The following is a 26,431-nucleotide window of genomic DNA, read 5'->3' on the forward strand; positions in this document are numbered from 1 at the left end:
TAACCCAATTCCTTTCCAACATCTCACATGCATTTCCACCTTCCTACTTCATCATTTCATCACATTCTCCCTCTTTAATTCCACATGCATTCACTTCATCATTCCACCATTCATTCTTTATTCCACAAACAAGTCACATGCATTTCCACCTTCCTACTTCATCATTTCACCACATTCTCCCTCTTTAACTCATTTCATTATTCATTCACTTTGCATTCATTCAATTCCACCCCACATGCACCCTTTATTCTTCATCATTGCAACCATGGCACATTTACACCAACAAAACAACTCCCATGCCATGGCCTACTCATATTCCCATTTCCTTTCCAACATCTCACATGCATTTCCACCTTCCTACTTCATCATTTCACCACATTTTCCCTTTTATTTCCACATGCAATTCTTCATCATTGTAGCCATAAACACCTTAAACAAATAGCCATATACATCTCCACTCCTCCTATAAATACCCTTGCATTCATTCATTCAAAAATCATCTCATTCACAACACAACACAACACCACAAACACATCCACCTTCCTTAGCCGTGAGTCTCCCTTAGAATCCAAAAACCATCTTCCATTTCCACCACTCCTCATCCATTTCCATAATTTCCCAACACTTCCATCCCCCCAACCAACTATCCCTAGACCTTATGCTACAATAAAGAGGAAGATAAGAAGACCTAAATGTTCATACAATTCAAGATTGAGTTGTTGGAATGTTTAGGCGTTTCTTTGATTTCAATGTTTGATTTCAATTCTCTTTGTTTTGTACGTATGAGGAAATAAACCCCCTTTAGCTAGGGGGTGATTCGAAACTATGTTTATGTTTGTAATATGATTTGATTACTTTTAATTACGTTTCATAAGTTGTGAATTCAATTTGTTTAACTGTTTAATTGATAACCTATTTATGTATGTTTATTAAGAATGAACGCTTAATTTTCATGCATGAATTTGACGCTAGAATATAAGTGAGTTTCACGTAATAGTTATGAACTTATATTCACAAGTAGTGGAGGTTGCTTATAAACAATCGTGTTAAACATATTCTTGGCATAAGTTTCTTGCAATCATAGTAACGAATGCCTCGTCAACACTTATAGTTTTCATGATGCTTAATGATTCTTGCTTGTATCTCTATTATGCAATTCATGTAGGGAACTTGTGAGGAATGCTTTGGATTGTCGTATGCAATCATCCAATTCATTAACTTAAGGAAAACTTGACAGTTAATTTAAGCGGACCTAATTAACCCGGGGCGTTGAGAATTCATGGTTTATTGAAATGCAATTAGAAATCTTTTTATTATGCAAGTGTAACATGTGTGGAGATAAACCCCTTGGCTAGCATCCATTCATTCCATTTCATTAATTTCATATTTACATTATGTTTTAATTGCAATTTGTTCATTTAGTTTAATTCCGTCCAAAACTCAATCCCCCTTTACTTTATTGTTCAATTTAGTTAGAAATCATTTTAGTTTCTGTTTTTAAAGCATTTTGAGTCTTTTGTTTTGTCTTAGTGTTTTAACGTTTAGTTTCACATTCTTTGAGTCTAGTTTAGTGTTTTATATTGTTTTTACGTTTTTGAAGTCAAATCCAAGTGGTTAACAATCCCTCCTAATCCCCGGTCCAGAACGATCCCTACTTACATCCATACTACAATTGTCAAAAAGAGGGTTTAATTTGTGCGCGTATAATTCTCACATCAAATTTTGGCGCCGTTGCCGGGGATTAGCAACTTTGCTAATCCCTTGGATTGTTTTATTTTCGTTTGTTTTTATTTTTCCAGATTCTTAAATTTGTTTTGTTTCTTGTTTTAGGTACTAGTTCATGACTCGGAGTTCTTATCCGATTCGTGAACATATCCTGGAGTGATTGGGTTCTTCGTCCGGCTGTACGACGTTAAAGCAAGCGCTACTTGGGAGGCAACCCAATACAGTAAATAAAACTTTTGCTTGTTCATTGATTTTTTTTCGATAAATTACAATTGTGTCTAAACATGGCAGAAAGATGGAGCCTTTACAAAGGTTGTGTACGTGAGGCCCCACTACGTGGCAACACTCTCGGAGCAAGAGGCATCGGAGCAGGAGGCATTGGAGCAAGAGGCATCGGAGCAGGAGGCATTGGAGCAAGAGGCATCGGAGCAGGAGGCATCGGAGCAGGAGGCATAGGAGCAGGAGGCACCGAAGATAGATCATTCAAGGCCCCAAACCTTGGTGGAACGCTGGATGACCCAGGAAAGAGGTGCCTCTGGAAGAAAGCTGCAAATCGTTGACGGTCATTAAGCTCATCAAGCTTCCTCTTCATGCCTGTTGAATAATTGTTGGCAAGCACGTGCAAACTTCGGTTCTCGTACTTAAGTTGTTTGATCTCCTGTTTAAGACTCTCCACCTCTGCCATCAAGGATTCAACCTGACGGGAGCGAGCAAGAAGGCGTTGGCCCATGTTGGACACAGAGCCAGCACACTGAACACTCAGAGCCAGGGATTCTTGAACGGCCAACTCATCGGACCGTCCTGAAAGCAGCTGACTGTCTTTGGGAGTGAGGAGGTTCCGAGCCACTATCGTAGCCGTTGTGGGATCCGTCATCACAGAGTCCTCATCTGTAAGAGGGCCATGAGAAGATAAGAAATATGGGCACCATACCTTACCCTGACGAGGCGCGACCGGGTCAGTGCTTAGACTCAAATCTAAGCAAATGTTCGATGGGTTGGATGAGCTAGCCATTGTTCAAGAAGTTAAAAAGAAAAGGGTTGGATGGAGGAAAAATCTCGACGAGCCGAAGATGATTTTTGGGAAGTCTTCAAAGTGTGCAGATAGAGGTGATCGATCGCCTCTATTAAAGGATAGGCGACACAATCACCAATTCAGCATTGAAGAGACACCGCTCTTCAAAAAACCGGATTTTCTGGCGTAAAGATCGCCAGTTCTTCAGACGCAATCCACGCTTTTCAGAAAGCGTGTGCAAATTTGTCAAAAGCTGATGCGAGAATTATACGCGCACAAATTAAACCCTCTTTTTGACAATTGTAGTATGATGGATAAGTGAGGAATCGTTCTAGACCGGGGATTAGGAGGGCTTGCTAAAACCTTCTAAATTGACATAAAAACACAATATAAAACACTATTTAATGCTCGAAGAAAGCAAAACTAAAAATAAGAAAGATTAAGACTAAGACTTCAACGAAATAGGGGGGAATTGGATTTGGACGACTTTAAACTAAAAATGGAAACTTGGAAACAAAACAAATTGTAAATATGGATTTGACGGAAATGAATGGATGGGAAGCTAGCTAAGGGGTTCATCTCCACATATGTTATACTTGCATACAAAACGATGTCTAATTGCTTTTCAATAAACCATGAATTCTCAACGCCCCGGGTTAATTAGGTCCGCTTAAATTAACCGTCAAGTTTTCCTTAAGTTAATGAATTGGATGATTGCATACGACAATCCAAAGCATTCCTCACAAGTTCCCTACATGAATTGCATAATAGAGATACAAGCAAGAATCATTAAGCATCATGAAAACTATAAGTGTTGACGAGGCATTCGCTACTATGATTGCATGAAACTTATGCCAAGAATATGTTTAACACGATTGTTTATAAGCAACCTCCACTACTTGTGAATATAAGTTCATAACTATTACGTGAAACTCACTTATATTCTAGCGTCAAATTCATGCATGAAAATTAAGCGTTCATTCTTAATAAACATACATAAATAGGTTATCAATCAAACAGTTAAACAAATTGAATTCACAACTTATGAAACGTAATTAAAAGTAATCAAATCATATTACAAACATAAACATAGTTTCGAATTACCCCATAGCTAAAGGGGGTTTAGTTCCTCATAACTTTGAAATCAAAGAAACACCTAAACATTCCAACAACTCAAAACTTTGAATTGTATGAACGTTTAAGCACTCTTTTCTTCCATTTCTCATACGTACAAAACAAAGAGAATTAAAGTGAAACTTTGAAATCAAAGAAACACCTAAACATTCCAACAACTCAAAACTTGAATTGTATGAACGTTTAGGCACTCTTCTCTTCCTCGTTGTTGTAGCACAAGGTTTAAGGATAGGTTGGTTGGGGGGATTGGGGAATTATGGAAATGGATGAGGAGTGGTGGAAATGGAAGAATGGTTTTTGGATTCTAAGGGAGAGAAATTCAAGGCTAAGGAAGTGTTTGTGGTGTGTTGTGTTGTGAATGAGATGATATGTGAATGAATGAATGCAAGGGTATTTATAGGAGGAGTGGAGATGTATATGGCTATTTGTTTAAGGTGTTTGTGTTGTGTTGTGAATGATGAAAGAATAAAGGGTGCATGTGGGGTGGAATTGAATGAATGCAAAGTGAATGAATAATGAAATGGGAAAGCATGACCAAGGTGGAAATGCATGTGATGGGTGGGAACAAAGGGGGAAACATGGCACAAGGGTGATGTTGTTGATATGTGAATGCATGTGTTGAATTGGTGGTGCAATGATGAAAGAATAAGTGCATGTGGAAGACTTGAATGAATGCAAAGTGAATGAATAATGAAATGAGAAATGTTGGAAAGTGATGGTAGTAATGCACGGTTTTGGTTGGTTTTTTTTATGATTTAAAATGTTTATGCATGATGAAGAGTTAATAAATAATGCATGTAGGGTTAGCTAGGTTGTGTGATGATGAGTGTATGTGGAATAAAGAATGAATGGTGGTGTAATGATGAAGTGAATGCATGTGGAATTAAAGAGGGAGAATGTGATGAAATGATGAAGTAGGAAGGTGGAAATGCATGTGAGATGTTGGAAAGGAATTGGGTTAAAGAATGGGAGTGCATGTGCTAGGTTGTTGTTGTGATAGGTGTATGGTTATGATAAGTAGATGAGTGTATGGTTATGATAAGGAGATGAATGAATGATATGTGGTGAGTGATAAGTGAATGTAAGTGATAATAAGGCTAGTTTAAAGGGCTAGGGTTTAAGTACATAGAATGGGCCTAAAATAGGTTGGTTTGCATGGCATAATATGTTTGATTGGGCTAGAGGTTTTCCATGGCTCAAAGGATTTGTTTGATTGGGCTAGGCCCTTTGTTTGAAGTCCCCAAAGAGTATACAAGGCTTCAATTTCGTCCATCCTCTTTGCTCCATGATTAAGCTATCCAATCCATGCCCAAAAGTGCCCCAAATAGCCTCAAAATGCACTTTCTTGCTCCCTAAGCCCTTAGAACCTGAAAACACACAAAAGAAGCATAAATGACTAAAATAACTATGAATTAACAACATAGATGCACGAAAACAAGCTAAGTAAGTCGCCTAAATATGCTCCTATCAAAAGCTCCCAGCTTTTCAGAAGACGCGTGGAAAGCGAGAAATCAGCTGCACACTTTAGCCGACAAACGTGGGTGACAAAGCCGAAAGCTCCCGGCTTTCCAGAAAGCGAGTGCAACTTTGTCAAAAGCTCCCGGCTTTTCAGAAGACGCGTGCCACTTTGTCAAAAGCTCCCAGCTTTTCAGAAGACGCGTGGAGGACATTGCCGCATCCGCACTGCCATTTGCCATTACAATTCCTATATACATCAACCAACATGGCAAGGCATACACCCACAAACGCATAACTTTCCTTCTCGGCCGAAAATGTAAGCTGCAACCAACCCTCTCAAACATGTTCAGTTTTCTCCTTCTCTTGAGAACGCACTTTCAAACATGGATGTATCCCCCAAAGAAGATACCAAATGCCTGCAGTACGAATGAGGAAGAGGAAACGGTGGATCGAAGCATGTGGATTCATTCGCTGCCTCTTCGAAAGCAAAGGTATCTCATATCATCAAGGGCAAAAGCAAAGGTATCTCATATCATGCTCTTTCCCTGTCTTTTCCTTTGTCCTTGATATTACTTGCATGGCAAAGTGAAAGAAGCAATCAGCCGGCACTTGGAGTCTATCTGGACTCTATTCCCTGGTTGCTTACCTAGCTTTGTTGAGCTATCCTCTAACCCTCTTCAATACGAATTGGAGAGATTGAACAAAGAAACAGATAAGAGGAGGAAGCTCAGACCTTCGGGGGAGGCCAAAGGAAGCCTGCTGCCCAGTTCAAGAGTAGCACAATCTGCATCTATGTATCCTTCAACATTCAAACGACCATTCTTGGCAAACATTAAACCTCTACCAGGAGTCAATTTAAGATACCTGAGAATACGGACAACAACATCCATATGAGTCTCATTAGGCAAATGCATAAACCAACTCACAGCACTTACAACATGGGCTATATTTGTACGCGTATGAGATAAATAGATTAATCATCCTACTAGTCACTGATAACGCTCATTTAGGAACCTAATCAGAATCTAATCCCAATTTATTATTTTGGTACATAGAAGTGTCAACATGTTTATAGTCCGCCATAACAGTTTCGGCTAACAGGTCCAAAACATACTTTCGTTGTGAGAGACATATACCATGGTTGGATCGAGCAACTTCAATCCCCAGAAAATACAACTTTCCAACTCTTTCATCTTAAACTCAAAAGCAATGAATTTCTGTAAAGAACTAATCTCTTCATGACCATCACCTGCCACTATCATATCATCAACATATATGATCAATGTCGTCACTTTACCTTTCTGGCATTTCAAAAATAAGGTATGATCCAAGCGACTTTGATGTAACCAAATTTTCTCATGGACACAGTAAACCTCCCATACCATGCTTTAGGAGATTGCTTCAAACCATACAAAGATGTTCGTAACTTGCACATAACACCCTTATGAGAACCAATAGAAGTACCAATGGGTAAATATATATACACTTCTTCTTTGAGATCACCATGCAAAAAGTATTTTTAACATCAAACTACCATAAGGGCCAATCCAGTTAGCATCAAGAGATAAAAGGACACGAACCATATTAAGCTTAGCAATTGGAGCAATGGTCTTTTGGTAGTCCACTCCATGTGTTTGTGTATAACCCTTTGCTACTAATCGGGCTTTGTAACGATCGATTGAACCATGTGCTTTATGCTTTAAGGTAAACACCCATCGATACCAACCGTTTTCCTTCCACTTTGCAAGGGCACCAAATTCTAGGTGGAATTCTTGTTCAAAGCCTTCATCTCAATGTCCATGGCTTCCACCCATTTAGTGTCAGATAAGGCATCCTATAACTTAGTCGATACAAATATAGTAGTGATTGATATACATATGACTAATGTGAGAAAGATGATGAGTTGACACATGATTACTAATGAGATATTTGGACTCTGCATGTATATCAGGAGAATATTGTACTTTAAGTTTGCCATGATTAACTCGTGGGGGCAACTCATAAGTAGATATAAGAAAATTAGTATAAACTACCTCATTTGCTTCACTTTCTTCTTCACGAGTTGATTGAGATAATTGTAAGGCAGAGGGGAGGGGGTGGTGGAATACTACTGCTTACGTCTCCGTCAACATTGTCAGGCACAATTTCATTATCAGAGCATGTTACTTCTTCACTGGTATATGGCGACTGGTCAGTGGAAGAACAGGGACCAGTCGGCTTGAGCAAACTCACAATATCACTATAATTTACTGTACTCTCTTTTTCTCTTTGACTTAACACTTCACTCACCCTCTTCCTCTGAAGTGGAAAGACAAGAGAAGATGAGGCAAAATACGGGACCTCTTTATAGAACGTGACATCCATGGAAACATAAATCTTTTGAGTAGGAGGATGATAACACTTGTAACCTTTTTGGGTATTCGAGTAACCAATGAACACACATTGAAAAGCACATGGATCAAGCTTACCAATGAACACACATTGAAAAGCACATGGATCAAGCTTACTCTATCGATGGGAATAAATATATACATATAAAACGCATCCAAACACCTTAAGAGGAAGTTTGGAGGAAACTGGTGAGATGTGTTCTTGTAAAACTTCGAAAGGAGTACGGAAATCATGGACTTGGCTGGGAGTCCGGTTGGTCAAATAACACACAGCTAAAACTGCATGTCCCCAAAAGGTAACTAGGAACCAACATTCCCAAGAGCAAAACACTAGCAACTTCAAGTAAATGACAATTTTTCCACTCAAACGTACCATTTTGTTGGTTTGTAAGTGGAGTAGTTGTCTGATGAATAATACATTCTTCATGAAAGAAAAAGCTCAGGGTAGTATTCACATATTTCTTTCCGTTATCAGACCGGAGCACTTTGACTTTGGTCTAAAACTGAGTAGCTAGATACCATTGCAGTAAATTCTTGTACAATAGATGTCATATCACTTCTATGCTTCATCAGAAAGACCCAAGTTAAATGTGTGCAATCATAAAAAATGTGATAAACCAACGAAACCCATTTGAAGTAATCTTAGCAGGACCCCATACATCGGAATGTACCAAATCAAATGGCTGAATAGCCTTATTATCACTTAAGGGAAAAACAGTACAATGGCTTTTGGCTAATACACATGTTTCACACTTAAAACAAGTCTCATCATATGAACGACATAAAGAAGGAAATAAATGCCTAAGATATTCAAAAGAAGGGTGACCTAAACAATGATGCATAGCCACAACTGATGTTGGGAGACGGCTTAATCTTGCCCGAAGTCACAGTATGAGTAGCCTGATTAGCGGTGCTTGCTTTTCAGTTGTTGCTTGTTTCCATCAGTATGCTCTTTGGGGGAAATTAAATCTAAGTGATTGCAATTTGTCTGCAATACCTGATGATCTTGGCTGCTTATGCTCACTGCAGCATTTAGATTTAAATGGAAACAGTTTTCTGAGCATATTGGAAAGCATCTGTCAACTTTCTCAATTGATTAATTATGGCAAGCTTCAATTACTGCCAAAACTTCCATCAAGTATAAGAGTTTTGAATGCGGGGATTGTCTGTTGAGGAAACACATGAAGCTCTTTAGTTAGTGTTACTCATCTTCCTCTAAAAGTGTAAAGACTATGGTAGCTGGTGCAAGAACCAGTATGCTTTATGTGCCTACATTTCAGTTCTCAACGTGCAGAGAAGTGCCAACCTTGATAATGTGGTACTCCAAGATTCTTTTCATTTGGAAATAGAAGGTAGTCTGCGACATCATCTTCGTGGTTGAAATAGTTGGGTGTCGTAGGCTTCAATGGGAAGAGACCACCGAGGAATCGAGGATTAAGGGTTCAAGGTGCAAGCTCCGTCGTGTATATCAGAACGACGACGAAGGTTTAAGCAGCCTATAACACATTACAGTAACGGAACTGGCAGCTAAAATATTCACCATGAAAGAGTTTAGAGGGGGACCAAAAATATAGCAAGGGTAAAGGAATATTAAAATAATTAACCTCTCCTATTTTGTTGCATGTTAAGTCGTGATACTTTTATCTGGTACTTTTGTATCAAAACCTTATCAAATTCGTAATCTTTTCACTTACTTCTTCATATATAGGAAGCTCTGTCTTATGATATAGGGTTTTAGGAGTGTTTTAGAAAGTTTGAAAAGCAATAACTTAAATTGTGTATTGAGATTGTAGAAGCACTTTTTTATGCTTTCTAGTGAAGCAAGCACGAAATATATGTGCTTTAAACATAAGAATTACCAAGTAAAATCAATCTCTACAGAAGTACTCTAAGGTGTAGATAAATGAATAATTACATGTTTCAGAGTTTGGTAACTTTGCTTGCTTTCCTAAGTCCTGGACAAACTCATTAACCCTAATTAAACTTCCCATTTTACACTCCTGCAAGTTCTAAAATTGTTTTCGTAATATTGAAGGGATGAAGGGGAGGAGGATGGTTAAACGAGGGACCCATCACCTATGTCTGACCTGTCATTATAGGGAAGAGATCCGATCCGAATCTCTCCCATCAAAGGCCCAGAATCAAGTGATTCGGATGTTGAAATTTGATCCAACAACTACAAACAGGGGGCCATCTTAAAGTTATAATAATTGTAGCCGTTGGATCAAATTTCAAAGGCCTGGATCACTTGATCCTGGGCCTTTGATGGGAGAGATCTAGACCGGATCTCTTCCCATCATTATATACTTCATGACCTATCTGACAGCATGGAGTGTGACTTTGAGTGTCCACAGATTATTGGCTTTTGTTTTTTCCTCTTTTTGCCTTCTATTTTCTTGAGTGCTTGTGCACATTTAGGCAGTGACTAATTTAGGATTTGAATTTTGGGTGGCCTTTGTGTTAAAGGTGTAAGTTTTCTAGATAGAAATAGAACACGATTCATTGAGACATTTCTACAATACTTGATGGATTTGTTGTCGTCAGCAAAAACATGTTGCACAAATGTCAACATATATCAACATAAACCGAAGCAATCTGATGAGTAATCTCGATAGAATTGGTTTGTCAAAATATGCCTAGTAGGTATCATATCAAACACTTGAGAGCACTTGCACTCCTAAAAAGCGCACCCCCCCCCCCCCCGCCCCGCCCCGCCACGACCTTCGTATCTATTCAAAACTCTTACGTGAAAGGAGATTATGTGGATAATGTATCTATAACATGTTTATATAGTTTGTTGGTGATCATAATATCAATGATATATTAGGGGATAGAAATTCATCTTAACCAGTCACCACCCACCTAGAAGCCTCCCATTTGACCTACATATGTGAACGCCGTGTGTTGAGTATTTGACCTAAAACTAAATAAGTATTTAAGCAGAAAATTAAGCGAAACAGCTACTTGTTTAGAGTTTAATTCATTTGTTTTATCATATTCATAATCTTTAGTCACTAGTCATGCAAATTTAGGTGCAAACTTTCATATAGGATCATGGCAATTGAGTCGGGATTAATTCCTAACCATCAATATGGTTAATTCATCGTTTTAGATGACATTACACAGACTCACCTTGTTAAAATCATGATCAAGTAGCTTTTATTTTATGAGGAGTGTACTAAGCTTCTTTTCACAAAACAAAGAAAGAAAAGGTTGACATAATTCAGTAAGGTTTTCATATAATGTCTTATCAAGAAAATCAAGGATAAATCACTTTCTTTGTGAAATGCAAGTCCAATCACTTTAATTTTGTACATTAAAGTCGAGTTATTTTTCTTGATATAGACTCGACTTGTTCATTATTCGTGTTGACCTAGCTTTATCTATTAACTTCATTTTGAATTCAAAGTTTTGTTTCTGTGTCGTGTCGAAAATTACCACCCGTTTTTTCATGGTCACTCCCACAATCCCACTAGCCAAGCTTTTACCATACCGTACTATTACTATTAACATCTGAAATCCAAAACAAGACAAGTCATGCATCCAAGATTTCCCATCTGAAATCTAATCCTCCTTCTCGTTGCGGCCCTTTTGCCTTCACCAAAGGGATTTGGATCTCATATGGATTCAAATTGTGAGGATCTTAGAGATCCTCACATCTTAATCATTCATCGTACATCGTGTGATCAGAAATCATTTAGCTTTTTTTTATTTAAAATTAAACATAAATAGTACCTGACGAAAACTGACCGCACAATATAAACGACTAGGATGTGGGAATCCTTAGAATCTCACAAAGTAAATCCGGAAAGGATCCTTCCTCACTAAAGTATCTTCACATGTAAACGTCACCCTTGATCGCAATCTTCTGCGAATTTTAGTACCATGTCATGTGGGTCTTTGGATTTTTCTCCTTTTCGGCCCTCTCATTGCTTGTCCAAAATCAATAACATATGTATTTTTTATGAGTGTCTACCAAGGGTCAATGGTAGATTTCTAGGATTGCGATGCTTTCATGTGTGATCCAAAGAGAAAAACCAGTATTTTTTATGGTTTATATATAGCTACGGAGGTAGAACACTTCCTTTTTCTACGAGACAATGCTTTAAGCGCCCCTTCACTACAAGAATTTGCATGCCACATGTACATCATCACATGTCGTCCCATACTAATGATACAAAAATATGTATTGGTATTATTTTTTCCACATATCTTTGTATTATTAGCACGAGACGTCATTGTGACAGTGAATTTGTGCCATACGAGTTAGTCTCCACTAGTTGAGATCCTCATCAAACTTTTGTGTCCGAAGAATCTGGACCATTCAGAGAAATAGAGATCCAGATCGTTCAAGGGCTTGGTTTTTTGTGAAACGGCTTAGTGGAATGGGCTAATAGGGGCAAAACGATTTGAATTGAGTGGTCTAGATTTCCGGATCCATCAGTTCTGAATACAGAGATCCGGAGAGAATCTCAATTCGCTCTTCACTTCATGACCCCCAGATAACTTGGCGTAAAAATTTTGTTCACTACAACTTTTCTTACTCTAAATGTGTCTTGAAGAGCAAAAATATCTTATGCGTTGCACGTGATATGTTTTTCGGCTTTTACATGAATTTTTTTCAGATTTTGACAAAATAGTACATTCACACTTACGGGCACAACTAAGCAGTGGCGATTATAAGTCCTTGTCGTGTCACAAAAAATCACGCATAGCGTCAGGTTTTTATTTTATTTTTTAAATGAGGCATTTTGTCGAACACTTGGTAAACCCACACACATTGTGTGTTTAGCGTACATCCCCACCTTTTGTGTCATATTTAACTTGTAGCTTTAAGTTAAGATTGTTCTAGTGAACAAAGAAATAAATCATATATTTATAGAACTGATAGGTCAAATTTATAAAACGTATAGGAGTAGGGTGGATTAATGGTCTTTTTATTATTTAAAAAAAATTGATTAACTTTAAACTCTTTTTTTTTTTTTTTCTTTTCAAAACGGTGGCTTTGCCTTTAAAACATATAGATTTTTTCCTTGTTTCTTCTTCGTCATCATGAGTTGCCATAAACAACTCTGCAACTAAATCTTATTGTGTTTATATGTCTCCTGGTGGTTTTAAATGAGAAGCGAGTAATAAGCTTTGCGGTGGGGTTTGTAGGTGTATTATTATCCGTAGTCCAATTCCACGTTGTATTAAGACGACTACGATTTAAATGTACTACTTCCTAATTAATCCACAAACTTGAGAGGGCATGTGCCCCCTCTGACCCTTAATAAGCGTCGCAATCGTTAACATAAATTACATAATAGTTAAGGTGGTAAATGACCAAGATTTTCATTTTTTGGGTGGTATTTAAGCACATCCCAAAAGTTCCTATAGTACTTGTGCAATGTTCTCTTTAGAAAGATGGCATTTTAAGCTTAGTCAGTTTAGAATTCAAGAACCTTCAATGTAAATAAAAAATGACATTTTAAGCTAAGTTAGTTTGTTTACATGTTTCTGCTGTCTCGTATACCTGGTCTAATTGTCGTAAGGATCAAACAATTATCTTTCAAAGGTTGGATGGAGCCCTAGCAAATACTACGTGGTTGAATTTATTTCATGAATTTAATTTGCATAATTTCTCTATTTTTGTTTAAGTTTGAGGCTATGTGGCTCCAACACCCTGAATTTCAAGAGATGGTTAAAAGGGCTTGGGTTTGTCAGTTTGATGGCAGCCCTAATGACCAATTTAGAATACTTTGAAAATAAGAGACTTATAGGATTTTCTCGTTGATATTCAACCTAAAACAACGGTTGATAACCCTGACCCTCGACTTCTTGGGGCGGAAAAGAATATATCAGAACAACTTATTCAAAATCTAAGGGATGAAGAAACTATATGGCCCAAAAGGCTAGAGCCAATTGGATTAGAAGGAAAATAAGTGAAATCCAAAGAGTAGGAGATGCAAATGTTATTTGGTGGAATAGAGGTGAGGGTATGGAGGAGGTTTTTGTCCAAGATTTTAAATTGAGATTTTCCTCCTCCCATACTCTCAATCTTAGTGAGGTAAATAGTTTTCTTGATACCATTAATCCCTTGTGACACTGATTCAAAAAATAATGATTTGTTAAAGGAAGTATCTGAACATGAGGTTTGGACGGCTGTGAATAGCATTGGCAGCCTTAAGCTCCTGGTCCAGATGGTTTGCATGCCATTTTTTTTTTTTTTTTTATCAAAATTGTTGGAACACTGTTAAACATTCTGTTTTTAAACTGGTTCAAGATTTTTTTGAAGATTGTTCTAGTCTTAAATTGATTAATCATATCAATATTGTTTCAATCCCTAAAGTAGATAACTCTGAGACTGTTAACCATTATAGTCCTATTAGTTTATGCAATGCGAGAATTATCACTAAAATTATTACTATGAGGTTGAAACCTCTTCTTGAGCAGTGCATTTCTAAAAACCAAGGGGCTTTTGCCACAGGAAAATCAATTCATTATAATATCCTTATTGCTCATGAACTTTTCACTAGTTTTAAGAATAAAAAAGGTTGGTTAGGCTCCATGGAAATGAAATTGGACCTTGAAAAAGCATATGATAAGACAACTCAATCTGGTCGGTTAGGAAGTTTGGTTTTCACTCTAGATGGATCAATCTGATTAGGAGTGCATCACTTCTTCCTCTTTTGCAGGACTTGCTAATGGTGAAGCTAATGGTTATTTTTATCAGTGATGTAGAATTAGACAGGATGATCCTTTGTCCCCTTACATTTTTATTATATGTGTGGAACCAATGATTAGACAACTCAATCTGCTAGCTAGTAATGCTAAAAATCAGCTTGGTATTCTCTCTTCCCCCTTTGGGTTTAGAATTTCTAATCTTGTTTTTGTAGATGATTGTCTAATTTTAGCAAAACTTCATATAAGGCAGCTAGGAGCATCATGGATACTCTCAATAAGTTTTCCTCAGCCTCTGAATCATCTCTTTATTTTTCTAGTAATGCTACTAACAATTTGAGAAATGATATTGTTCATATCATGCAAATTCAGCATAAAACAACTATCGATAAGTTTTTAAGAATCCATAATATAAATTTTTGGAATGACCCCATTAACGCCAAAAAGCTTATTCTCAAAATTAAATTGAAGCTTGCAGGTTGGAAGGTAAATACCCTCTCATGAACTGTTAGACTAACCCTAATTAAGTCCAACTTATTTGAAATATCTAATCATGTCATGGCTTGTTTTAAATGCCTAATAACATAACCGATGCGGTGAACAAGGAATGTAGAACTTTTCTTGGGGGTAAAGAAACTAAATTGGCCTCCTAAGTCAATGTGGGGCCTTAGGATATGTAGAGCTGAGCACTTTAATAATCCCTCCTTGGCAAAGCTAGCATGGAAGATTATCACCGATACAGATAAATTAGTTGGTTCAAATTGTAAAACAAAAGCATTTAACACATGAAAACCTATTTACTGCGAAAATAAAGCAACACCACTCTCTGGCTTGGAAGGATGTGCTGAGTTATAGAGATGTTCTTCTAAAAGGTATGAGATGGATAGTGGGAAATGACAATTCAGTTTTGGATCCATAATTTGGGTTTTGCTTTCCCTCTATTTTATCTCTTACTTGAATCACGTAGATTGAGGCTTGATGGAATATGAGGGTTAGTGATGTTATTGAGAACAATGGTTGGAACAAAACCTTATTAATGAGCTGTTTGGATATTGACATTGCAAGAAAAAATTGTAGTATCTCACTACTGTTGCAGGGAAGGCGGGATGAAGTTATATGAGGTCCTACTGCTAATGGCGAGTTCTCTGTTATATCGGCCACCTGGTTGCAAATTGAGGATCAAAGATTTCAGATGTGATTTCTTGGCTATCCCAGCTAAGTGCGAATGATGAATTGAACTTTTCGATCTAGTAAGGCTCTTCCAACATGTTGGCAAGTGTGGAATGATATAAATAATCTTGTTTTCCGTGATTGCAAGGCCCATCCTGCTAGGGTCCCTATCGTTTCTGCTACAGTTGGCAAACAATATTACCTTGCCAATAAAAACTTAAGATCATTTCGAACCTGGAATGTAACTCATGTTCATGATTCATCTCAAACTATCAAGTGGAGGCCACCTCATGCACCTAAACTCAAAATTAATCTTGATGGCTAGGTGGTGGGTCCTAAGGCTGCTGCTGGTTTTGTCATTAGAGATGCTAACGGTTCACTTATTGTGGCTGGCACCCGTAATCTTGGAGAAAGCATAAGTTTCTGTTATTGAAGCTCTTGTTCTTCGTAATGCTTTGAGATTTGCAAAGATCAAAGATTTTAAGGAGGTGTGTGTTGAAGGAGATTCCAAGCTTATCATTGATGTCATTTTGAACAAATATAGTACACCTTGGCGGTTGAGGACAACCATTGACGACATCAAACTCTTGCCAGTTCCTTTTCTTTTATCTCGTGGTCGCATGTCTTTTGCGAGGCGAATTTTCTTGCCAACGTCATTACTTGTGTTGGCCACTCGATACATGACACTTATAGTTGGAATAGGTCATTACTCACTATTGCTAGAAATATTTTTCTATTTGATTGTACTGGAAATGGTTGTACTAGAAATTTCTCTCTTTAATTAATTTTATTTTCCATAAAAAAAATAGTGGATAAGACTTATCGTCGGCCCCACTGTATTTTGCGTTAAAATTCTCCCATTTAAAACAAAGGAGATGATATACCCACCCACCAACACTATTTCTCCACCCACTTTTTAATGATACTTTTAATGACAACTCTAACCTTTTGCAAAATGACTTATAAGGCTATCTTTAACTATTTTATTCTTTTGTTTTTGTATTAAATTCTGAAAATAGAAGGAACAAAAACATGAGCCCAACAAGTTGAAACCACTGCACACAGCACCAACCAAGTTGAAACCACCGTTTTCCTCATCTCTTATGTCAATTCCTTCCCATCCATTCAAAATCTTCATCAAACACCATAGGCCCATTACAATTACCTTAAGAAACCTTACTCTTTTTCTTTTTTTTTCTCTCATACCCATTTATAGTTTCAACAATCCATGTGGAACTATGCTCAGTTCATCTAATTGACGTGGTTTTGATACCCTTCTTCTACGATTAGTCCTCTACTTGAGTTGTAATTGCAGAGAGCGACTACAAGGTCGACCGAGGATGTTGCTCATCCTTGTAGTCTTGATTAAATTAGAGACAGAGTTGGCTAACGACTAGAAGGGAGTTGCTTGCCGTTGAGTGGGTGGATGTGTAGTGGTGGCTAATTTTCTTTGTAAGGGATAGTTTAGGAATATCTGGGAAAATGGTGTTTTTATTTTTTACCTTTTGAGTGGGGTGGGGAAAGAAGATTGTAAGATGGGTCTAGCAGCTCCCTTAAAACAAACATGAAAAAGGAAATTTGTAAGTAGTCTGTTTTGCGTGTGTGTTGTATGTCATTACAGATTCGAACAAACATGAAAAATGAAATTCAAATCTAAACTACATATTAATATAATCTTATTTGTCAACCAAATAAGGATGAAAATACTATTTAGTTTTATAACGTAACAAAAAGTTAAAGGCAATAACTTAATTTCAAAAAATATATACATATTTTTTTGTTTAAAGTTTACATACATGTGATTTTAACATCTCTAATTTAAAAAAAAAAAATAAAGTAAAAAAAAAAAATAAACCTCTAATTTAAACAATTTTGAGAAAATAAATAAATAAATCCTCTGTACTCTGTGAGGGACCTAAAAGATAGAGAGAGAAGATGCAAGTAGCATACTTTTCTAAAAAGCATAAAAGTTGTGAAGATTGGGCTGCTGGAGAAGTGTGAATAAAGAGACGAACATACCCACATGACCCATCAGGGACAAACAAACATGTGAAAAACAATAAATAAAGCAAGAATCCAAAATCTGTTACTCCCCCATTGTCTCTTTCTTCTGTGATTTGTCATTCTCGAAATTTTTATCGTGCTCCAAGTATATCTTATGTATCTTAAATTTTTAATCGTCAACTCTTAATTACTAAGTTTTAATCAAAATATTTAATGGCCAAATTTTATGGTGTATAAGATACCAAAGTATTGTCTTCTTTTTTCCAACAAAAAAAGGATCATTCTCACATTAATCCTCCTTCCTCACTTTGTGTTTGACAAATCCATCCACCACAAAACCCTATTTTGTTCTATTGAAAGTAGAAATAAGATTTAACCAAAAAAAAAAAAAAAAAAAAAAAAAAAAGGATAAAAATTAACAAAAAAAATGTTCCTTAAGTATCTCCACCTTGAAACAAGCTTGCAATCCTGAGAACCCATATGTCCCTCTCTATCAGTAATCTGCACAGAATAACATAATCCAACAATGGCAGGTTAGAATTTGGAATCAGAAAGTTTTAAGATTTGAAAAAAATAAAAAAGCAGAAAGAAGACGCATATCTCCATGTTCTTGGATGTGTAATATACATTACATACCATCATGCTTCTTCAACAAATTTCTGGCAAACAACAAAAATATGACTAGAAATCCAACTCCTGCTGCTCCTCCTAAAATTATAGCCACTGTCTTCCCTGTATTCCCTGACCCTAAGATCAATCAACCACATTCCAAAAAATCAGATTAAATACCAATAAATTACACATACAGAAATCAAACCATTCTTGGAGATGGAAACACTAAATCAAAGTTATCCAACTTAAGCAAAAGCTATTTCATTGCATCGAGTTCCAAAATTAGAGTAGTTTAGAACATCGTCTTGTCAAACAAAAACAAAAGAAGCCGCTCTTTGTGACAACTTAATAAGAAATTGGACAAGTTTGTAAAAAAAAGAAAGCAAATTTAGCCCCAAAATCCGAAATTTCAGAATGTTACTAGCGTTTTACCTGACGAAGATGAGGAGGATGATGAGGAAGAAGAGGATGATCTCCTGGGAACCCCATTAGGATAATAACTATAGCTAAGAAAGCACTTGTGTAGATAGATTTGGCCAGAAATTGCACTCCCACATTCAACCTGAGCTCTCTGCACCGCACTCTTCATACACTCCCCACAATCTGAGTCGCCCACATCGCCCTGGCACTGCCCCAAAACATAAACCTGCTGATAGTTTGTGGTGTAAAATCCATGGCCACTCACAACCCCATTCTCCAAAACACTGAAGGCAGTGTCCCTCCTTTCGTCAAACCCCGACCCTGCCACATTTGTGCCCCCACAGGTTTTGTACAGCATTTCCATGCCTGAAATTTGTGCAAAACCAGAGATTTCATAGAGCATGTAGCATCCAATGAGCTGAACCCTAGCAGCAATGGTTTTCCCACAGAGGTTGTCAGACATCTGGGGTAATTTGCTCACGCAGGTGTAGCAGTCAGAGTTGCTGAGGTCACCTCTGCATTGGAAGAGCCCTGAGATGGTGGTTTGGCCACTGCCTGCGTTGGTCTTGAAGAACTTGGCCTTGGAGGACTGCTGCACCAGGGACCCAAAGAGGGCTGAGAGGGCTTGGGAGTAGACCCCTGTTGGATCTGAAAATGTCTGCTTTGCACAGCCCTTGTAGACCAAGGAGGTGATGTCAGTGGCAGATTCAGCAGCTGCGATGAGCTCAAAACTGAAGAGGAAGAACAGAAGCAGATAGAGGGAGAGATTGGAAACAGGTTTTGAAAGAAAACCCATCTGCTGTTTTCACTTTTTGGATCAAATCATGTCAGTTCTTGGGAGTTCTGAGATGGGTTTTTGATAATTTTGGAAACTACCCAGCTGGGTAGAGTAAAGATTGAAGCTTTTGTGATTGAAACTGAAATTATTCTGCAGAACAAATTTGGGTTTTTATTTTTTTGGGGTTTGGTTTTTGGGTTTCTGGTTTTTGAATTGGAAGCGGTGGTGCTTTTTACTTGGCTGGCCTACTTCTGAGTACATGGCAGGGGCCAGGGGCATCATTTTTTTTTTTTTTTTTTTTACACCAGGGTGCAGGAGGTACAATTGTATAATTGATAGTAGAGTAATAAATATATTAAACTGTACCACTTATTTCTAAAGTCACAATTTTTTTTTTTTGAAACTTAAATTTTTTTTTTTTTGCTCTACTATATTTTCGTATCTTTTGTCAAATAGCTATTAAAATTGTTGACGTGAATAGGTAAAAATAATAATATAATAGCTTATTTTTCTTCATATATGTATTTTTAATCCATATCAATATATTTGACAATTTTTGAACAAAATTAACAGAATTAAAATGACAACTTTTGAGTTTTAGGTGACAAAATATGATCAAAATTGAGCGAATTTAACATAAGAAACAGAAACATAGTAAAGTGGACCAAATTTTGAATTTCAAAGTGTAAAACAATAACTTTTTATTACAAAAGACAAAGTAAAATAAAATTTGAGTTTCATGAGTCGTAGCTAAAAATAATCTTAAATTAAAGTTATGGAAAGGATACATTTGTTAGCTTTATTTTAAAAGAAAACTAATGAAAAATACTTGAAAACTTTCAATTTTAATCATAAGGACAAAATAAAAAGTAAAGTGAATAGTACCATGATTGACTTTTTAGTGTAAAAATGTGATTTTTCGTTAAAGTGAACAGTACCGTGAACTTTTCGTTAAAACTTCCTTATTTTAAGAGAATATTTAAATGTTTGAAGAGAATGAGAACAAAATGGTTAAATTAAAATAATAATCTCACCACTTAGTACCACATTCGATTCTCGTCAAAACGAATTTGAACCACATTATTATTAGTTCATTGTGAAGCTAAACCAATCATCTTCTCTTACTATAAACTAGCATATAGGCACACACAAAGTGTGTGAGAAAATTTTTTATTTTGTTTTTGAAATAGAAGGAAGAGATTGAAAAAGAATGTGGGAGTGAGAAGTTTTTATTTTTTTTTATTTTTTTATTATTTAATTAGAGATATGTTAGGATTACATGTATGTGAGGTTTTGAAAAAAAAAATACAACAAAATTTAGTTGTGTGAAATTACATTTCTGCCCCATATTTCTTATTCATGTTCTATTTTAATTAGATTGTTAAACTAGTAATTTCATAAAGTTTTAGTTGATAATGAATGTTTTATTATTTAATAGAAATAATATTATTTGTTAAAAAAAAAATCTCGAGAATAAATATTCCCTGTTCTGTTCAAAGAAAGAAGGTTTTGGGGTTTTGGGGTTTTGGGGGGAAGAAAGCTATCAACTTTGACCGGGGAGTGCATATCCTTTAAGTAACTGCAGAAGTAAGTACATTTGAATTTAATAGCATTGCCATCGGCTTTTTGTACATATCCTTCGAATTTAATAACAAAAATAAAAATCAACAAAAAAATTTCCATCGGCTTTTTGTATAAAGTAGATCGTGGGGTCCAAGATATCGACGGTCCTTATTTTATGTTTTGCCTACGATATGATATCTGGAAAATGACTCTGTTAATTTGGAGGCAAGTCACTTGGAAATAACTTACCGTATTAAATCATGAGAAATGATAAATGCGTGCTTTCTCATTTTTCACTCTTGTTTAATTATGATCGTTGGTTTACGTTTGATTTACTGAATTTGATAATTAGATATAACAAAAGATATATGGTATTTCTCTTTATTTGTGTTTGAGAAGTCTTAGGTTTGATTATTGCCAAAAAAGAATTTGAACCACATTATTGCTAACTCATTGTCAGGTTTAGTCCACTCCCCCACCCTCTTAGTTAAATAATATCGTTTGTTAAAAAAAATTGTTTAATTTTTATTATTGTACAAGGACTATTAGTAGAATTAGAGAATCAAACTCTGGACTTTGAGGGTAAGAATGAATATTTCTAACCAATTTACTTGGAAATCTCTTGCTTAATAGGTACTTTGCGATAAACGAGTATCGATTTTGTCCATCCCTAATTCACAATTATAAAAAATAGTAGTCAATATGATATGTTCGACTTTCGTGAATATTGAATTTGATATCGAATTATTATAACTAAACGATGACTATTGCCTCAATTTTTACTTGTTTGAAAGTTGAATGTGACGCGAAAATATACACCAAACAATATAACATAACACAAGAATGTTCCAGCTTTCATGTCAAGTATTTTACATGCATATTTTAAATCATTAGATGAAAACCTAGGGTGTTATAGTGAAATTACGCTATTTGAAATACACTTTGCGAGCATGATTTGAGTTTGATTTTAATAAATTCATTGTTGAAAAATTATCCTTTAAAAAATTAGTCAAATCCAAAATAAGCAAGACATCCAATTTTAGTTATAAAAAAAAAAAGACAAACAAGGCATTTTAATAAACCACTAAAATGACACTATTTAATTAAAAATTACTATACATTAATATTAACACTATATGACCATTTTTTAGTATGTATATAATTAGAGGAATGCTAAAGATATCACATTTTTATACTAAGTAGTATATCATCTTATATGATAAGTGATGCATACAACCAACGTTTAATGAGATAAAATCATTAATTGATATAACATGTATATATCACTTATTATATAAAATAATATACCAAAGTGATACAAAAATGTGATATCTCCGGCAATTTTCATGAAAGTGTACACTTCAATTCACACCTTGACTTATCTCAAGCCGTGTTAAAAAAGTAAGATGGATCTTTTGCTATACCAAAAAGGTGATTATGTAATTAAAGTAATACGATCGCTCCCATCTACATTATTTTAAGAAATATTATTGTTTTCATGCTGTCATTTGAATTTCTTTATGCTGTTCACATTATCCTGTGTCTTGTAGCAGATTTTATGAAATTTAAAATTGCATGCAAGGGGAGCGTATAGCTGTACAATTTGGCATTTTATTAAAAGAAAGGAATTTAACCGCCAAATGAAAAGAATTTTAGAGCATTTTTAAAGGAGATGTCAAAATTATCATGTAGGCATACAACAGTAAAAAATGTTGCAAACTCTCTCCAACCAAGCCTTCAATTTCTTAGGTAGCGCTGAATCATTTGAAGGCAAAGTCTTTTGATGTTAAATTTGGCAACAGATGTCAAATTTATTAAATAATATTTTAATAGATTAATATAATATAGAATAAATGTTGTTATGTTTTTGAAATATTTGAATGATTGCCTTAATCATTGAACTCCACAAAAAGATAAAAAGTTTATTAAATGATATTATTATTTAACATATCGGGTGGAGCAAAATATTGTACAAAATGTCAAATTGCCACATAAGCTATCAACTATCATTTTGATGATTAAAATTTGATATCTCCTTTAGAGATGTTTCTCTTTAGTTGTGAGTGCTACTAGACCAACCACATTGTCCTATTTTCCCACCCACATAATAATCTCACCCACCATAAAAAATTAAGAAAGTAAAATGTTATTTCCACACCCACCATTATTCCCAAAATAACCATAATTTTTTTTTTAAATAACTCTAATATATCTTTAAATAAATAAATGAAAATAGAAAAAATGAAAAAAAATGCAAGACCTAAGACCTAGACATTCATCATGTGACAGCCCGTCCTGGATTATTTGTACTGTAGGTGCGAAAAGACTAAAATGCCCTTGGAAGTTAACTAGTGTTGTGGGGTGTTGTTTTGTTGTTTTTGGGGGTTGACTCTACAGGACACACACACCCACACCCATACCACACTTCCATGACCTTTCTCTCTTTCTTCTCTCTCGGACTTCTTCCATTTCCTTTACAAGGTGTATGGACGAACTTCAACTTCAATCTTCCACTCACGGATCGAAGGTTTGAAGGTGGGTTTTGGACTCTTAGCAAGCTCAGGAACTCATCCAAACCATTTGTTGGACGTGAAACCCTCGAAAACCCGAGAACCAGAGAATCCCGATTTTGTGCACTATTCATGCACACGTGATCGTGACGTTTTTAGGAGTTTTGAGGATCACAGGGAGCTTTAGGAGGTCCTCACGAAGCTCGAGGAAGAAAGTTGGAAGGATTTGGATGTCGAGAAGCCCAGTTTCAGTGAGTTGCAGGTTGGCTGGAATATCGTGGGTTTTTCTGTCAAGATTTCGTTGGTTTTTGGGCTTCAAAGTGGTAAGGTTTTGTTCTACTTGTTGTAAGCTTCATTTTGGTACCAATCTCATGGAATTTGGTTGAGAAATGAAGAAGATATGAAGTTTTGAAAATTTTCCCAGTTTCCCGTGACACAGATGGCGGCGGCTCCGGTGAGACTCACCGGAGAAGACAAGGGAATATTCCGTTAAGTTAATGGAATATTCTTAACAACGTCAGGTTAGTTTTAACGGAATATGCTTGCTGTTGGACAGAATATTCCCTAACGTTGTTACACGTACCTTGGCCAGCATGTGGGGGGCACGTGTGACGTCAGAAAATTATTTTAAAAATATGGGGATGTTCGTGAGGTTGAGTAGATCACGTTGGTGTATTCACACACCTCATTTGAGCTTTGTATGCGAAGCTATTACCTAGTTTTGGTTATGTGCTTTAAATTAACGTTTTTATAGTTGTTTCGCATATAAGTGAGACCTATCCCAAGGACGAGCGCAGTCACTCGAGACAAAGGGGTTGCGACCCTTCCACATACCAGTGAGTGGGCTTTTGGTTTTCCGTATATACCTATATACTTGTGGTTTTTCCCAAAAAATGATATGGAATACTTATATGTTTTAAATGCCATGCATAGTGTTTGTCTATTTAGTTATGCATTAATGGTTGCATATATATGTATGTTTGGTGCTGCAGCTACACAGGTAAGTGCCATGTAAGTTTATGGTTTATGATTACGAATTAGTGGCTATGTGAGATGCATAGAAAGCTCATAACATGCACCCCCGGTGTTAATGCTCCCGTCTAGAGTAGGGCACAGTCCTTCACGTGATGTTCACCTCCCGCACCACACGCTCATCTTGGATCCAACCGAGGTGCCGCCTTAATTACAAAATGCGAGGTACGGACGCCGGACGGGCAGACCTCTAAGGAGTTAGGTGCACAGTCCTGTCGTACAGACTACCATAGGTGGTTCCAACTCCAAGGTGACCCGCAATTATTCGCCCAGTCTTCATGTGATTGTAGCACTTGAGTGTATTTATTTACACCTAGTCCTGTCCTACATATCACTTTAGGTGGTTCTGACTTGTGTACAAGTATAGGTAGTGAGTTGGGGATTTGAGCTCTAAATTCAGCCGTACAAGTCACGTTAGGTGACTCCGGCTGACATTTTATTTGCATTGTTTGACATTACCTGGGTTACTTACATTTTATGTGGAGCCATTCGACATGGCATATTTCTGAGCATGTTTTCGATATATGTGTATATTCTATTTTCTGGGAAACTATACAGGTTTTACGGCGAGGAGTTAGAACTTTTAAAAATGAAATGATTTTGAAAAGCTTTGTTTTGCCCACTCACACTTTTTGTTTTGCACCCCTCCAGGTTCTATTTGGATTGCTTTTTTTGGTGGCTTACGAGGAATCCATGGCATATCTGACGGATTATCACTAGTGTAGGACCACCTCTGGGTGTGTTTAGTTAGTGTTTGTTCCTCTGGACTGCACTAGGTTTTTTGTGCTCTGAATATTGTTTTTAACACTTACGCTTGCACATGTTTGTTAACTACTCTGTGTGTAGTTTGGTTTTTATTTATTCGTACTTTTATTATTATTCTTAGCTTCCGCACTGTGCACATGGTTACATCACCCTCACGTGACGGCCAACATGCCTTGATTTCAGTCGGGGTGTGTCATCATCTCCTTCACATCTATTACCGCCCTGCAGAGACCTCGGACCCCCAAAACACTATTCTTCCTCCTTTTTTGTCAAAACCGCAAATCTCACACCCAATTCTCTTTTTTCTCCATTGAAGTTTTTCGCCTTCATCTAGCACACGCTCATTCCTTCCTCCAACTTTTCCATTGATTCTAACCCAAATTTTTCCCAACCTCTTTCCACTAAAGATATCAAACCCACCCACCATTATTTATTTATTATTTTAAATTATTTTTTGTTTTTTCAAAATTTTTGTAATGAATTAAATAGGGGTTTAAGAGTCTTTTTATAAAAGAATAAATATGTTATTAACATTTTCATTAAATGGTGGGTGGGGAAATAAAACATCGGGGTGGGAATATCACCACTCTTAGTTTTTGAAGCACATGCATGTTGCAAGATGGAAGAAGATTTCATGCACTATAGCATTGCTATTTTTATGTTGGATCCTGTACTCAAATTAACAAGGAATACCCAACTTACGGTTGATTTTTTTATTTTATTTTATTTTTTTAACATAAGGGGGTAGATAACCACAAAACTAACTTAATAAATTATCACAAACAGTTCAAGTCCTAGAGACTCTAATTATACAATCATATACATATGTTCCAATCCGTTCAGATGAATTTTCAAAATAGTGCTATTCAAAATTCATATTATAACTTCAATTAGCAAGACCGTCCGCCACAACGTTTTTTTTCCGTTGATATAAATCAACACACAATTTGCTATGTGTATCATAAATTGTCTGCATTTATCAATAATATTGACAAAAGGATAAGAGCTGATATTAGTTACAGTATTAATTAAATTAACTACTATAACCGAGTCTATCTTCACACAAAGGCTTGAAATACTTTTGGTTATTGCAAACTATAGATCAAAATAAAGCCCCCAAATTTCAGCAACAACCACCTGGCCATTTGCCCAAGTTGACCGAAAACCCACGAAGCCAATCACCACTATTATCTCG

At 36.3% G+C, this 26,431-nt stretch overlaps 1 protein-coding gene across 1 annotated transcript; it reads right to left on the minus strand.

Annotated features, from left to right (window-relative positions):
- Positions 1 to 17,765: 17,765 nt before the first annotated feature.
- LOC103948657 (plasmodesmata-located protein 2) lies at positions 17,766 to 19,569 on the minus strand. Its single transcript, XM_009359698.3, has 3 exons — positions 18,601 to 19,569; positions 18,193 to 18,303; positions 17,766 to 18,057 (listed from the first exon to the last, which is right to left on the minus strand). Exons 1-3 carry the CDS (start codon positions 19,382 to 19,384, stop codon positions 18,050 to 18,052), a joined length of 903 nt encoding a protein of 300 aa, XP_009357973.2. The 5' UTR covers positions 19,385 to 19,569; the 3' UTR covers positions 17,766 to 18,049.
- Positions 19,570 to 26,431: the final 6,862 nt, after the last annotated feature.

The sequence above is a fragment of a genome, unplaced genomic scaffold (genome assembly GCF_019419815.1).
Source record: "Pyrus x bretschneideri cultivar Hongxiangsu unplaced genomic scaffold, Pyrus_bretschneideri_v1 Contig36, whole genome shotgun sequence".
NCBI classification, from domain to species: Eukaryota; Viridiplantae; Streptophyta; class Magnoliopsida; order Rosales; family Rosaceae; genus Pyrus; species Pyrus x bretschneideri.